This window comes from Mesocricetus auratus, unplaced genomic scaffold (genome assembly GCF_017639785.1).
Source record: "Mesocricetus auratus isolate SY011 unplaced genomic scaffold, BCM_Maur_2.0 Super-Scaffold_100007, whole genome shotgun sequence".
Lineage (NCBI taxonomy): Eukaryota > Metazoa > Chordata > Mammalia > Rodentia > Cricetidae > Mesocricetus > Mesocricetus auratus.
Genome location: NW_024429191.1, coordinates 44,983,082 through 44,998,604, shown reverse-complemented (window position 1 = coordinate 44,998,604; position 15,523 = coordinate 44,983,082). Strand labels below are relative to the sequence as shown.

The following is a 15,523-nucleotide window of genomic DNA, read 5'->3' as shown; positions in this document are numbered from 1 at the left end:
TAGTAAAACAGATAAGCAAGGAAAGGTCCTTTGGTTACCTTTCTGCAGGAGCTTGGCCACAGTGCATGGGGAGCTGTGATGGAATGAATTAAGAACCCCACTATGTGGTCTTATCTGCTCACCCCCATTGGACTGGTGCCTAAAAATATGGCATATTTCCCTACCTTTTGCTGAAAAGTAGAGCATCTCCCTACCTCTCATTGTCATCTTGCTTGATTTCCAACTGACATAGATAAGAACAGGCTTCCATTTCAGAAAAGCATGTAACTGATCTCTTTGGAGGAGTTTCTGACACTGATGATCTTGCAGGTGGACCTGGCCAGCCTGTGTCTGAAAGCTGGGGTGAAAAATCTCAGCACGGTTTTTCTCATGACTGATGCCCATGTGGCTGATGAGAGATTCCTGGTCCTCATCAATGATCTCCTGGCATCTGGTAAGCAATTCTCCACATTTGAAAACCTCCAACAAGGCCAGAGTCTCCATTTAAAGATAGAGCGGTGGTCTGAGGTCAAGAAAGTCAGGTCATAGGCAACAGAAAATTCATATAGTGAAGGGCTGAGCTGCCAAAGGCCTTCCCAGAGCTGTTGCAGCTTACAGCTCCGCTGCTTCCTAGTGTCTATTCTCACTGTGCAAGAAGTAATTCTGAGATTCTCCGTTGGATAAAATCTGTTCGACAGGAGAAGAAAGATTAAGGGTCTGAAAATTTTCTAAGTTGAGAGAGTAGATGTCCATAAGAAAGAGAAAGTAGAATATATGTGGTCTTCAGAGTGGATAGACGCTGGAAGAAGATGGAAAGAGGGAAGATGTGCTGACACCACAGGGTGAGATCAAGTCACCAGTCAGTGGTTTAACAAGGATTCAGAACTTTGATGAAGAAAAGTGGAGGCAACAACAAAGAAATTCTCCACATAACTGTATTCCATGTCCAGTGAAGTCCACATGCATTGCCAAGTGCCCCACAACTGAGGAAGGAGAAAGCTTGGTTCTTGCAACTTTGTTGTTCTTCTTATGAAGGAATTCAGGATTTACATAAGGAATTCTAAAAACAATTATGTATGTTTGAAGACATGTACATAGTCGCATGAAAAAATAAAGCATGCAAATGACCCAATGTAGTTGATAAATTTTGCATATGACAATAGGTTATGCAGTTGCATGAATATGTATTAATGGCAATCAAAGAGAATATGCATTCCTGGATCTTTTTTATATTTTATTTTTTTATTTTTAAATTTAAATTAGAAACAAGGTTGCTTCATATGTCAATTCCACATCCCTCTGCCTTTCCCTCCCCTCCTCCCATGCCCTCCTACCAACCCCCGCAATAACCCCTCATTTCCCCAGGGAGGGTGAGGCCCTCCATGGGGGTGTCCATAGTCTGTCATTTCAAATCAAACATACATGTAAACCAACTTTTTACCTGGTCAAGAGAACATTCAGTGTACAGATGTCCCTAAACAAAATGCTCACCTCAGCTCCCTGTACTCCAAAATCCCATTCCTCCAGGACCCACTCCTAATCCATTTCATACCCCCTAGTCTAAGGACTATGGTCACAGAATACTTCTCCACCATTTCTCCCATATCTTAAGTGTTACATTTCAGGATGATGTCACTACTTCACAAGTCCACTCATGTCACACACATAGCACTGCTTCCTGTGGTATATGGCAGCTGTTCCATGAAGAACCACTGTCCCCTGACACAGATGGTGCACTAATAGGTTCTGTAATGGCTTGTTTCTAAAGAGGATCTCTGTCCTGGATTCTCACTGTTCTGGCTCCCATTGTAACACTGAGCCTACACTTCCCACTTGATCCTGCTTAAACTACTTTTATATCCAAGAGTTTTCCTGCCAACTTACACATTTTTTCTCCTCCAATCACAACTGTTCCCCTTCTTAAATACTGTCTTTAAGATCTTATTATAGTAATTAACCTAAGGCATCACTACACCTTTTGTGGTTGTATTAAAAGAGAGAGGGATCCAACTGTCCTCCCACCCTGAAGCTATCTTAAAACCTAATTTCTAAAACAACTAAGAGAGTAAACCCAAGTTTTTAAAGCTTATAGCTTTGGAGATATGAGGCTTGGTGCCAGCTTCACCCTGTATTTCATTTGGCGTCAATCCAGCCAGGTCACCTTCTCCTAAAATAACATCTGAGACACCGACATTGTTCAACCTTAGGCAATTGGAGTTTCATTCCTCAATAAAGTATCTTTAATTTCTTTCATTTAAAAGATGACTCTATTCAAGTGCAGATGAATTTCTGAGGCTTTGCCCAATAAAAACACAGCTAGCCTGCTTGAGAGCCTTCAGGCACATGGTTCCCCTTGAGGATGCAGTTGTCCAAAGACTGTGCTTGGCACATGAGTGTTAAAGTGGGGAAGCAGTTTGTTGTGGTTTTCTCCTTTCAGTGCCCTCCTTTTGAACTTAACAACGTCAACAGAGAGGTTCAGAATGTACCTCTACTTTTCACTTTGAAGTGAATATTTTCTGGCTGGAAAGCATCTGGATGCCTGTCCAGCCAAGGCCTGGGGGTGTCTAAAACATCTCCTAGTAATCCTTCAGTTTTGTGGAGTTATGCTATCACAGGGGAAGGAAGGAACTATACTTTGTGATATAAAGTCAGAAAAGGTTGGGGTCTAGAAATAAGGGAGAAATCTGCCATGGTGAAAGCCTTTCCCAGACCGGATGCCTTGGGTGCTCCTGCCAATATTTCAGTACGTCATAGTAGTTATCTGCAAGTCAGGATGGCTGTCAACGTGCAAGGGGTGTATGCTATTGGTTTCACCCTCCCCCAAAATGTCTGCCCAAAGAGCCAGTAACTTCATGCCAAAGGCTATGGTGTTTCTTCCCACATACTTTCAGTTTTTGGTATAATGATATCATTATCAAAATCAAGCCATGATGACAATGCCAAAAAAAAAATATAGAAGAGCCTAAATAATCACCATCTTGTTTTCCCTTTCTGCTCTAGACTCTGTATGCATGACTCCATCCCTATGTCAGCCTTTCCTTTATAATCTACATGTATATGAGATAGCCAACTAATGCTGTTTTCTCTCTGTCTAGTTCTTGATGCCACATACCATACCCTTTGCAGACACCCTGCCCTCAATGTTCCTTTTGAACCTTATCCTCTTCACCCATGTCAGAAGTCCCATTTCAAGTGCCTTCTTGGTAGTACACCTTCACTCTGCCAGTGTCAGAACTAGGAATAGCCTCGGCTTCATACACTTTGAAACATCAGTGCCTGCACACATTCCCATCATATTGAAAGAAGACTGTAAATTTAAGGATACTAAAACTATACTATCAGTTATTTGCTAATTTTATGATGCCAAGTAATCCTGAGACACAAAAAAACGTAATGATTAAATAGCTGCTATCCAGTTCAGGAGAGAAAGCTGACAAAGCTATAGCCATTTGCAGACTTTATTTCTCCTTTCTTCTTAGTACTTAATGTCTCCTGGATTCTAAAAGACATTCTGGAAGCTGACTTTTAAACTAAAGTGCATAACATTTTGTGGATAGTACTATGAGAAGGGTGTGTCATTTTAGACATCAACCATTACTATAGGGTAGTATGTTTTAGTAATTCTTCATGCCATAAATAGAGAGGAACATGGGTACTGAAATAATCATTGCAACCCCCTTGTTTCTCTTCTGGGGTCAAAGGAGGCAGGTTTTTTTTCTTTTAATCACAGGTTGTAGGTGGGGTCAAAGTTAACAGGCAAGTGTAAGACAGAGTCAAGCACTCCACTTTCATCCTAGGCTCTGACTGACTGAGCCATACCAAGGTATCAGAGTCTCTTCCACCAAAGCACACTGTGGTGATTTGAAAAAAAAAATGGCTCCCAAAAGGAGTGGCACTATTAGGCGGTGTGGCCTTGCTGGAGTAGGCGTGGTCTTGTAAAGGGTATTACTGTGGAGGAGGGCTTGGAGATCAAGCCATCCCTGGAGTCTTAATATCACTTTCTGTTGACTGAGGGATCAAAATATAAGACTCCTACATCCTTCTTTAGCACCATGTCTGCCTGCATCAGGCCATGCTTCCTGCCATGATGATAATGGACTAAACCTCTGAACTGTAAGCCACCACAATTAAGTTTTTTCCTTTATAAGAGTTGCCATGGTCATTGTGTCTCTTCACAGCAAGAGAAACCCTAAGACACCCACTAACTGCACAAATGATAATCTGGCTTGCACAATACTAAACCTTGTAGCCTGTAAACACCTGGAGGTAGAGCTGAGTCCCTAGAAGGTAAGTTTTAAGATACTTAAAGAATGTCTATCTGCATGCACATCACAAAATTCTCTGACAGCTTTCATCAAAGCCTAGTATTACTACATCACAGAGTAAGTAACATTGTCATAAATAGAGGAACACATCTGAAAATGGGAACTTTGCTCACAGTTCAGATGTGTGTGTCACTAGATAATCCATCCACTGATTTTTTTTCAGTGTTTGGGACCTTGAGAAAATCAACCACAACCAGATGTCAAGCCTGGGTGACTGTATAAATGTTCCAGAGCTCTCAGAATCTTGGGACTAAGAATGCTCCACAAGCTCAGAGCAATGAGCATTCTCTATGGGGTCAGAAAGTAAATACTGCAGACTTAGAAGATCACCAGGTCTCTGTCACAACTGCTCAATCCTGTCATTAAAGTACAGAAATAAATACAAACAATGCATAAACATATCAGCATGACTATACCCAATAAAAACGATTCATGAACAATAAAATTTGGACTTCACACAGGTTTTGTGTGCTACTAAATATTATTTTATTTCAAACATTAAGGATTGTCTAAAAATGTCCAATTCTTAGTTTGGAGGGCATACAAAAAAGAGAGAATAAACAAAATATAGCCTGCAGGCCACAGTTCTTATCCTCAATCTGCATCGTATTTTAGAGAAACATTAAAAGTACATCAACTCTGCATCTTTCAGATAACAGTAAGGTGAATAGAATGTGGATGGATCAATTATAAATATCTAAGATGGGGAAGGAACCACACCCTACTTGGAGGGCTATACCACACACACACAGAGAGAGAGAGAGAGAGAGAGAGAGAGAGAGAGAGAGAGAGACAGACAGACAGACAGACAGACAGACAGACAGACACAGGGACAGAGACAGAGAGAGAAACAGAGATAGAGACAGAGACAGAGACAGAGACAGAGACAGAGAGGTACAGGGAAGTGCAGAGGCCACAGAGCTGGAAGCCCTGACCACTACTGACACCATGAGTGTGACACAAGCCAATGCCTCCTGGGTACATCTCCAAATATAACATGAGCCCTGAGCTGAACCCCAACACCCCAAACACACTAAATACCCTTTATTTTCCTAACAGTTTTCTCTGTTTTATATGTTTAATCAAAAGAGGCTGAAACATGTTATTCTGTTTGGAAGTCTTTAATTTTGACAAATGATAGTACAAGATATTTTATAAGTGTGCTGCTTATTTTATTTATTTATTTTATTGTAAGGACGTTTTGCCTGCATGTAATGTTGGCTGTGTGCCACACATGTGCCTGGTGCCCAGAAGTTTGCTAGATGCTTAGGAACTGGAGTTAGGTGTTTATGAGCTACTATGTGGGTGCTGGGCATTAAACTCAGAACCTCTCTGGAAGAGCAGCCAATGCTCGTAACTGGTGAGCCATCTCTCTAGCCCTATTTTGATCTTCAAAATTACTTAGGTTACCCGGCACAAGATTCATACCTGGGTTAGTGCAGGTGCAGCAGCTCAAGGATGTGCACTAGTTCAGGTTAGTAACAAGATCATAGTTCCAGGCACACTAGTATTGGAGACCATTGGCTAACTTGCACACTTTGGGGACATCAAGATCTCTTGAAAGGAGAATGGGCAGGGTGACACCAAGAACTTCTCTCATCTCTGGCATTTCTGCAGCACTGGTGGTACCATGCTGGTTTGAGAGAAGGATCAAAGGCTCCTATGAGTTGAAGATCTAATGGGATCTCATGGGTAGTTCTGAGTCCAGATGGACTGTGTTAGCATGACAGTTTGCTCCAGCAATATGCGAGGGCTTTCCCAACAACTGTAAGATCTCCTAAGCCTTAGTATCATGACAGGTGCTTTTCAACTATTTAACTATCCACTACTTCCTTCATTATTTCCTCTCTTAAACTCAGTTCCTCGAGATTGTTCTACACCATTGAACAAAGAGCCTTGAGTCTCCTTTAGGCCTCACAGTTTCTGAATTTCTTTTCAGTATCCTCCTGGCCTTCATCATTTCCATTCCACCTTTCCGAGATCAGCCCTTCCATCTGAGAAGCTACCCCAAGTGAGAACGTTCTCTAGCCCATCACTTCTTTGTATTGCTGTCTTGCTTGCTTCCTGCCTGGCTTTCAAACATATCTAAACCTGCCCCTTCTAATAAAATATATACATTCTTCTCTGTTGTGAAATCCAAGCAACAATCCTAGATCCTTCTCCCAGACAGAATTATCTGAAAAATAAAATTTTCAATATTCACATTATCACCCCCACATTGGCTGTTTTCTTTACAAAATATTTTTGAACATTCAAAAATCAGTAAAAAAAAAACCAGCCTTGGGATTGGAAATGATGTCGAAATATTAAAACTTTTCCCTGTGTGTATGTGAGTTTCTTTAAGTAGGTGTTCCACAGGTGCTAGGTGATTTGATTGCCCAATTATATGCATCTCAACTTTACGAATGAAGCATGAAACCGCTTTCCATGGTGGCTATGCTAATTGAGAGTCTGGCCTATATGTTTTTCCTCCCAATCTCACCAACACTCCATTTATCTAACATTAAGTTTGTCAACAGGAATAATTGAAATCTCATCATTTTCTTTTTTCATTTTGCAAGTGACTTTGAGCTATATGGAGTTCCAGTGTTTATTTAAAACATTAAATAAAGAGGGTAAAGGTACTTGCTGCCAAACATGATTACCTAAGTTCAATCCCTGGAGCCCACACAGTAGAAGGTGAGAGCTCACCCTTTCAAGTTACCCTTTGACCTCCATATGCTAAGACTCACTGATCACTCCATCCCTCCTGTATGTGGTACTTGCTTACATACTTTACCATTTGGCCCTTGGACTGATGTTAATTATAAGTTTGTAGATATTCTTTCTATACTTGGGGTACCAACCCTCTCCTCATTCTATAGGTAGTAAATGCCATTTTAAAGTCTTCATCTAATTTTCATCACACCAATTTAGTTGTAATGTCATAAAAGTGAACCGTATTTTTAGCATCTTAGGGTTTTTCATGATCTGTTTCAGAAAATTCTGTCCTACCCCCAATGCCTCAATTTTAATATTTAATTGTTTAAATTGTTCCTATCTTGTTTTTTGTATTTGTGTCCGTAATCCACCTGGAATTGATTTTCACATGATGATCTAACTGTTTTGCGGTGTTGATATAGGATTATCCTAGCATCTTTACTTATTAGTTTATCCCATTGCATGTCAATCTTCAATATTAGATTTTGTGGTCTTTATTTTTTATCTGAGTCAGCTTCTAAATATTTCACTTTTACTATGTTAATTTAGCCCAGGACCAATTTCGCCTTTCTTTAACAATCTTAGATTTACTTGGTGTCTGATAGAATGAGTGTCTCTTCTCTGCTCTTCCAAGTGCATCTTGGGATACATTTGTGAGAATCAAATTCTGCTTGTGGTTTTTTCTCTGTGTCAGGTGTAGTTCTCAGTGCATCTTGCCCCATATGTACATGTCTGTATTTCCTCTAAGGATCTCATTTCTTTTCTTCAATAACACTTTGTTTCAGGACTAGGCCCTTGCACATTTTATGTATTCATTACTTGGAAGCCTATAGTTTTGTAGCTATTCTAAATGATAACTTCTAAATTAACTTTTTTTCTTTTGCTTGGGAACAAAGACGTAATTTATTTTACTATGTTGCCTTTGTATCCAGTAAGACTGGCATTGAACACTCTTGTGAGTTCTGATTATTAGTGTGAATGTTTCTCTGTTTAAAATTGGATTTCAAATGATAACAGTTGTGTGACTTTAATTATCTTTATGCATGCATCTGTTTTTTTTAATGTTTTGCACAGTCTGAAACAACTTGTAAGATGCTGAGTGGAAAACATGACAGCAGCTCTGCATGTCTTGTTCTTGATTTAAAAGCAAACATTTAGTGTTTTATGGTTATCATATTTGGGGTTGATATCTGTCATTGGATTAAGACAAATCTTACATATTCCTGTTTGCTAATAATGCTTTAGAAAATCTGCCTCTGTTTTAATGGTTTTTTAATACTTTAAAAACATTTTTATTGCATTTATTTACTGTGAGACATGTGCCATAGTATACATGAAGATCAGAGGGAGGTCATGTGAAGGACTGAACTCCTCCTCCTTCTACCTTATGGGTTCTAAACTCTGATCATCAAGTTTAATGGCAAGTACCTTTACCTGCTGAGCCATCTCAACAGACCTTGCTTTGCTTCTTACATATTTTCATGTAGCAAGCTATTTTCATCAAGTTTTCTAACATCTTGGCATTTTCAAGAGGAAGCCTAGTTATCTATACTAATTTTATATATTTGCTAGGTTTTTAAATTTTATTAATTTGTGGGATTGGGCATGCAATTTTATTCTCATACTGCCTCATTAAAATGTTTTCTCTCACTTTAAGATCTTGTCAATGTGGCTAAAAATCAGCAATTAGACATACTTTCAGTAAACATTTCTGTTACTATGAGCAAGTATAGAGTCTTTTCTTACTTGCAAACCTGATGTATACAGACAAAAAAGTCACCAGTTTTGATCAACATTTTTGGTATTATTACAAGGCTAGGCACCTAATCCATGAGTCTAAAAGACAATTTTATTTCCCTTGCTATGGAATCCTCTTTCTTATCCTTCCCCCATCTTTGTGTTGATTATTCATCTTTTATTGGTGAAGAATGTATTTATATAGTAAGGAAAAAATAACCTGAGTTCATGTCTATCCTCTGCAGCTCCTGGGTCATGCTAGTGTTTTAAAATTTTTAAGTTATCAAATGTTTCCATTTGAGAGCATCAATTTTATTTTTCTTTAAAGTAGATTGAGTTCAATTCAGAAAATTATTTATCACTCAAAGCTTTTAAGAAATTTTTCTTCACCTGTTTTCTGATTTTTTATCAGTTTTTAATAGAAACAGTTTATCTATTTAAAATTCAACCCAGGATACAAATTAAGATGAGAAGTCAACTCTGATTTTTATGAGTCTTAGTTCTTCAAGTACAGCCTGAAGAATTCTTAGGTAATCCACCCCCCACACTTGACTGAAGGCACTGTTTTCACATTAACTTACAGCAGTCCATTCTTACTTCCTTTGTCCGGTAGGAAGTGACTGTACCTCAGTCTCCTTCACTCTATGCACATAGCTGTACATTGCTTTCATCCCCTTTTTACCATAAATCTTATAGATAAGTATGATTTTTATTTCCTTCTAAATAATAAACTCCTTGAGGATACAGTTTACATAAAGGTCAATAATACAGTAGTTCGCAAATAAATGTCTTGAACAAAAGAAGAAATAACCAGTGGGATGTTACCACAAGATAACAAAATAGATATCCTATACCCCTTCCTCTCATTAATACATTTGCTTCCTGTCTTGTTATGATATGGTACCTGTCTGGTTTCACCAGTATGTGAGGCTGAACATGACAGAAAATCAAGAGATCTGTATATTAAATGTGAAAGAACTCCCTTTGTTTGATTACATCAGTTATCAAGATGTCAAAGCCTCCCATCTGTGCCCCACTTATCCCCAGGCGAGATCCCAGATCTCTACTCTGATGATGAGGTGGAGGATATCATAAGCAATGTGAGGAATGAAGTCAAAAGCCAAGGTCTCATTGACAGCAGAGAGAACTGCTGGAAGTTCTTCATAGACAGAGTCCGGCGACAACTTAAGGTACAGAAAGACAGACTGCTGGGCATGGGCATGGCCATGGCCAGAGGTGGCTAAAGGATATGATACATTGGACACTGTCCCTCTGAACTTTTTCAGGAGGAGGTGGTGATGATGCAACTCTCTTTTTTGGCTGAGCATCTCTTCTAGGATATAATTTCCCTCTACGAACAGGGCTCTCTCATGCATGGAGCAGCCCTGCCATTATTACTGTCATAGCTAGAAGGATGGGCTCACATGGGAAGATCCTTTCACTGTTGGGCATGCTTTTCAGGTGTCTAGGAGATCTGAATAACCTGAATCCATGCCTGCTTCTCTGTGAACTTCTCTGATACCTTCTTGGTTCTCCCTCCCCTTCTCATGCCTCAGGTGACTCTCTGTTTCTCCCCTGTGGGGAATAAGCTGAGAATTCGAAGCAGGAAGTTCCCAGCCATTGTGAACTGTACTGCTATCAACTGGTTCCATGAGTGGCCTCAGCAGGCACTGGAGTCCGTGAGCCTCCGCTTCTTGCAGAACACAAAGAACATTGAGGTAAGAGGAGAAAGAGCTCCCCTTAGTGTTCACCTCACCTCAAACGTCCAGAGAGCAAAGTCAAAGTTGGGGCTTCCATAGAGCCATTGAGCATAGCTTTCCATGTGATGAAGGGTTGAATAGTCATCTTAAGTCTCGTTATTTCTGATTTTAGCCTGAAGTGAAGCAGTCAATTAGCAAGTTCATGGCCTTTGTCCACACAAGTGTCAACAAGGCATCCCAATCTTACCTGACCAATGAGCAGCGTTACAACTACACAACACCCAAGTCCTTTCTGGAGTTCATCAGACTCTACCAGAGCTTGCTGGACAAAAATGGAAAAGAACTCCAGTCCAAGGTGGAGCGGCTGGAGAATGGGTTGTTGAAACTGCACAGCACCTCAGCCCAGGTAAGCAGTGTCCCTCTCTTCTGTCTAGTAAGGAGTAGCCCTAAACCACTACACTGTAAGTAAAGGTCTGAAAACCTTCTGTGGTCATCTCAAGCACCCACAGCATCAGGAAGATGATCAGAAGTCAAGAGCAAGTTACCCCCCAAAAGTCACACCTTCAGCATCTGGTCTTGTCTGCTCCCACTCACTGAGGCTGGAATCTTCTGAGGGACTTCCTCCCCCTTCCTCTCTGACATTTCCTTCTCCTCCTCCATTTTCCTTCCCTCTTCAATCACTGCCCTTCTGTTATAGTCTGATTTGAGTAGCTGTAACAAAATACATGGGGTGGAATACATTATAAGGAATGTAAACCTTTTAACTCACACTTCTGGAGATTCAAAAGCGCAGCACCTACATATGCAAGGCACTAATGAAGGCAACATGGTGGTGATAACCACACAGAGATATGTGCAGTGTATACAGAAGAGGGAATTTAGAGATCCCAGGCTCTCTCTTTATAATAACCCATTATCATGTGAACCAATCCTGTCCCATGACACAAGATCAGTATTAATCTGTTTGTGAGGATAGAGTATTATGACCTAGTTGCCTTCTACACTGAACGTCTGAGGAACACACCACATCCAAACCACACATCTTTCATATTCAGAACCAAAGTAAGTGAATGATGGGGAGAAGTGGTTCATGGCTATGATAATTTTCAGTGGAGTGTGTGTGTGTGTGTGTACTGCATCATCTGACAAAGAGCTCTTAGAGTCTCGTGTTTAAATGAATCTTGTCACATTTCATGCATTTCTTATAATACTTCTAAGTAGTTGGTCATGATAAGAAAGCTTGCTTCATTCTATCCTTTCTGTATTTTTCTGTCTACTCTTTCAGATGGAACTGGCTTATTTCTTCCAACCTTCTGTTCCGCCCTTAAGGGGTAGAAGTATTCAACACCTACTTTACCTCCTCCAACTCTTGTCAAATACCACCTTGCCCTTAAGGGCCCATTTCTATCCTGTTTATCAGCAATCAAGACAGCTGCTAACTGCATTGTTGGCATTTCAGGAATTAAGGTGCCATTATGCTCACCCTAATGAACATCACATGTTCCTGTAGATACATGGGCCTCTTGATGAACATCCTGTGTTACCGAAGACATCTGACCCTTTCCAAGTCTCCAAATTTTGCCTTTGGAATTATGTTTTTGAACTTTTCTCTCTGAACTTTTCTCTTCTCCCTATTTTGGTTCATTGATTCAGAATACAATGTATCTAAAGGATTTAAGTTCACTCAAGGGGGTGAAGTGAGCCATTGCTATCTGATAGGAAAATTCCACTGTACTGTGTGGTTCTGCTCATCTGGTCTGGCCTCTCCTCTAGGAGCAATGAATGGCCAGCTACACCAGTTCCTGTTCCCGAACCTATTATGTTCTCACTGAGTTTTTCATCCTGCTGGCCATTTTCTCTGCATTATAGGAAAGGTTTTCAAGTTAATCTCAACAATAATATATTCATAGTATGTAATATTGCTTCCGCTTCATATGCTTGCAACATGAATTTTAATTATGCCATTGTGCTTTAATGTCCTAACGGCCCTTCCTCATCTCACCCTTATCAGTACACTCAATTGCTTTTTACTCTGTCTGGTTTTCTGCAAATGGGTTCCTGGAATTATTTGTACCTGTGAATCCAACAGCTTCTGCCATACTCTCTCTAGTCTGATTTTGTTGTGTTCTTCATCTTCTAGACTATGCCACTGCCTTGTTTGTTATACAGGTTGGGTTTAATTCTTTTTCTTACTTTACCTTTAGACAATTTGATATCAGTTCAGTGTTTGTCATCAAATCATTTGTGTAATGATCAACACCCTGTCTCGGAACTCTAGTTCATAGAAAATTGAAGTACACAGATCCTAGAAAATGCACTGGTGCTTTACTTTGGGTGCCTCTGTGCTGTAGGATAATGCCTTTTTTATCATTTCCCTTCTGTTTCTTTCAATCTCTGGATGGAAGTAGAGAAAATCAGAGTTTAGTCCCCAGTTCATTATCAGATTTGCTGATGCCTCCCACTTTGCCTTCCTTCCTCCTGTTATCACCTAGGGGTCCTCAGAACATCCTCCACACCTCCCCCAGCACCTGTGCCTCCTCCTCCTCCCCTATGCTCTGGAAACTATTGATTTACTTGTGTAGAATGGTAGCCAGGAAGTGAGGGGTGTGAAATGCATGGGGCAGACACCAATATCTCCGTCATTCAGATGCTGTCTTTGAGTAGAAAATGATGAAGGCACAAGTAGAGATGACCTCGATTTAACCAGCCAAGGTCAGGTTATCCCATTACATAAGTCTAGTTCTCAGTGTACATAGTGAAGAATCTCAGCCTCTGTGTCAATTATCTGTCCCCATCAAGAACCAGCTTCTCCTTCTGTGTTCTATACCTCTGTCATTTCCACTTCTAGCTACCTATTTACCCACACCAGAAAGGTTCACATCCAAGATTCCCCAAGTCCTGTATTTCCTAAGTATTTCAAAATCTGTCCACTAATCTATTTCACCAATTCATCCTTCCTCTTAAATGCTTCCTACCTGATTGGTTTTGATAGAGTGACTTCTTGATCTCTCCTCCACTCTAAATATGCTTCACCTATTATCCACATCATCCATCTCAGCCCAAATCCCTGGAGCCATCCTTGATTCTGTACATTCGTCTCTCCTTCCATGCCCACATGCAGACCTTCAGAATGCCCCTGATAGCTCAGGCTTTACAGTCTACTCACATTCTCCACCCCACTCCCTGCACTGTCACCAGCTCAGTCTGAGCTCCCAACATCTTGACCGGAATAGTCTTAATACTCTCAGAACTCACCTGTTTGCTTCAGCTTTTATCTCTCTGCTGTCTGCCACCAACTGAGCAGCCAGAGTGACTGGTTTCAAAGGGAAATCAAACCTTGTCTTTTCTGCTTAAGACCTGGTAGTCCTCTTCTCTGCTTCCCCATGACTTCCAAAGCTACTGTCTATCCCTTCCCTCCAACGCCTAGACTTTATCTCCTACTAACCCATCCCTGCAACATTGCTCTCTAGCCTTTTATCAGATACACTGAGGCTTGGCATCACTGTTCCCTCTACCGGAACATTTTTCTAGAATCCCCATGGCATAACTCTTTGCTTAGTATCACTTTCCCAATAAGGCCAGCTCTGATGTCTACAATATAGATTGCCATTCCTCTGCACTCTTGTCCCCCCCTTATCTCACCCTACTACTTCTCTAGAGTGTGTTCTCTTATCTGGCATAATTCACAAATTACTTATTAGTTATATAGTCAATTTGATCTGTTGCTATCAGTTGCTTACAAGCTCCGTAAGGACCTGAATTCTTGTCTGTTTGTACATTATATCCCAAGAGCCTCAAGAATGAGTGAACAGGATGAAACTGATATAATAGCTGTTACATGGATAAATTAATGAATGAACAGTGTTCAATGCAGTGTCCCTGGCTATGTTCTCGGCCCTTGCATGCTGTTCCACTCTATTCTTTTCCCCCTTCATCTAATTCCTATGTGTGTCTTCAATGACTGCACTTTGTCAACTGATCCTGAGTGGTTTTGCTATCTCTCCCAAAGCACTTCTAAGCTGATGGAGTTATGCATGCCCTTATCTGTGGTTCCTTCCTTCAATTACATTTCTTCTCCTGCCTATATCATTATCAGTCCTTGGTAGAAAAGAGCAAGATTCATTCATCTTTCATCTCAAAAACCAGTACACAGTAGGTGTTCTATGAAATATGTGATTAAATGGACGTGTGAGAATATGGCAGGTGGGTGAATAGACAGTCACCACATCACCTCCAGGCTTGCAGTAGGGATACAGGATGATTTTGGGCAATGCTGCATAGGTGGATAGCATTTTGTAAACATTTATCGATGGCTGCACAGGATATTCTTCTAGTAAAAGTGGCATCTCTGTTCCTAACTCTGGTTTAAGCACTTTATCTGTCATTGTTTTTGTTGATTTTTGTAGGAAATACCTAATTATATCATCATAATCATGGTATAAGGCTAATAATTTGAAGTATATTGTTAACAGAATTCTGCCACATGAGTATGACAGTTTTCTGTGATCCTAATTAATGTGAGAACACTAAAAGAATGTTACAGCTCTGGCTCATACAAGACTCAAATTCTTATTAATACTTTTTATATGAGAAGCACTCATGATTATGGTAATAATGAAAATTGTGTCATGGGGACTAGAAAGGTAGCTCAGTAGTAGTGAGTGCACATTGCTCTTGCCAAGAACTCAAGGTCAGTTCCTAGCACCTGCATCACTCACAACTGCCTGTAACTGCAGCTCTAGGGAATCCAACACCTTCTTCAAACCTCCATAGGCATCTACACTCATAAGTACACTTGCCCACATGTATATGCATGTGTGGTGGATTGAAAGAAAATTACCTCCCCATAGACCCACAGGGAGTAGCACTATTAGAAGATGTGGCCTTGTTGAAGTAAGTGTGACCTTGTTGGAGGGCATGTGTCACTGTGGAGGCAGGAATTGAAGTCTCATATGCTACCCCCAGTATGTTCCTCAGTATCCTTCTGCTGCTTGTGGGTCAAGATGTAGAACTCTTTGCTCCTTCTCCAGCACCATGTCTTCCAGTCCACCACCACATCCTACCATGCTGATAATGGACTAA

General features: G+C 40.5%; 1 protein-coding gene across 8 annotated transcripts in view; it reads left to right on the top strand.

Annotated features, from left to right (window-relative positions):
- The window catches only part of Dnah9 (dynein axonemal heavy chain 9), a 337,403-nt gene that overhangs the window by 191,152 nt on the left and 130,728 nt on the right, over positions 1 to 15,523 (top strand). For all 8 annotated transcript variants that reach the window (XR_005878261.1, XM_040748879.1, XM_040748878.1 and 5 more), the window contains 4 exons: positions 310 to 433; positions 9,789 to 9,931; positions 10,298 to 10,459; positions 10,614 to 10,847. Coding sequence is in view for 7 of the 8 variants with exons in the window: in XM_040748879.1 (XP_040604813.1) it covers positions 310 to 433; positions 9,789 to 9,931; positions 10,298 to 10,459; positions 10,614 to 10,847 (663 nt within the window). In the remaining variant the exon portion in view is untranslated. The remainder of the gene's footprint in view (positions 1 to 309; positions 434 to 9,788; positions 9,932 to 10,297; positions 10,460 to 10,613; positions 10,848 to 15,523) is intronic.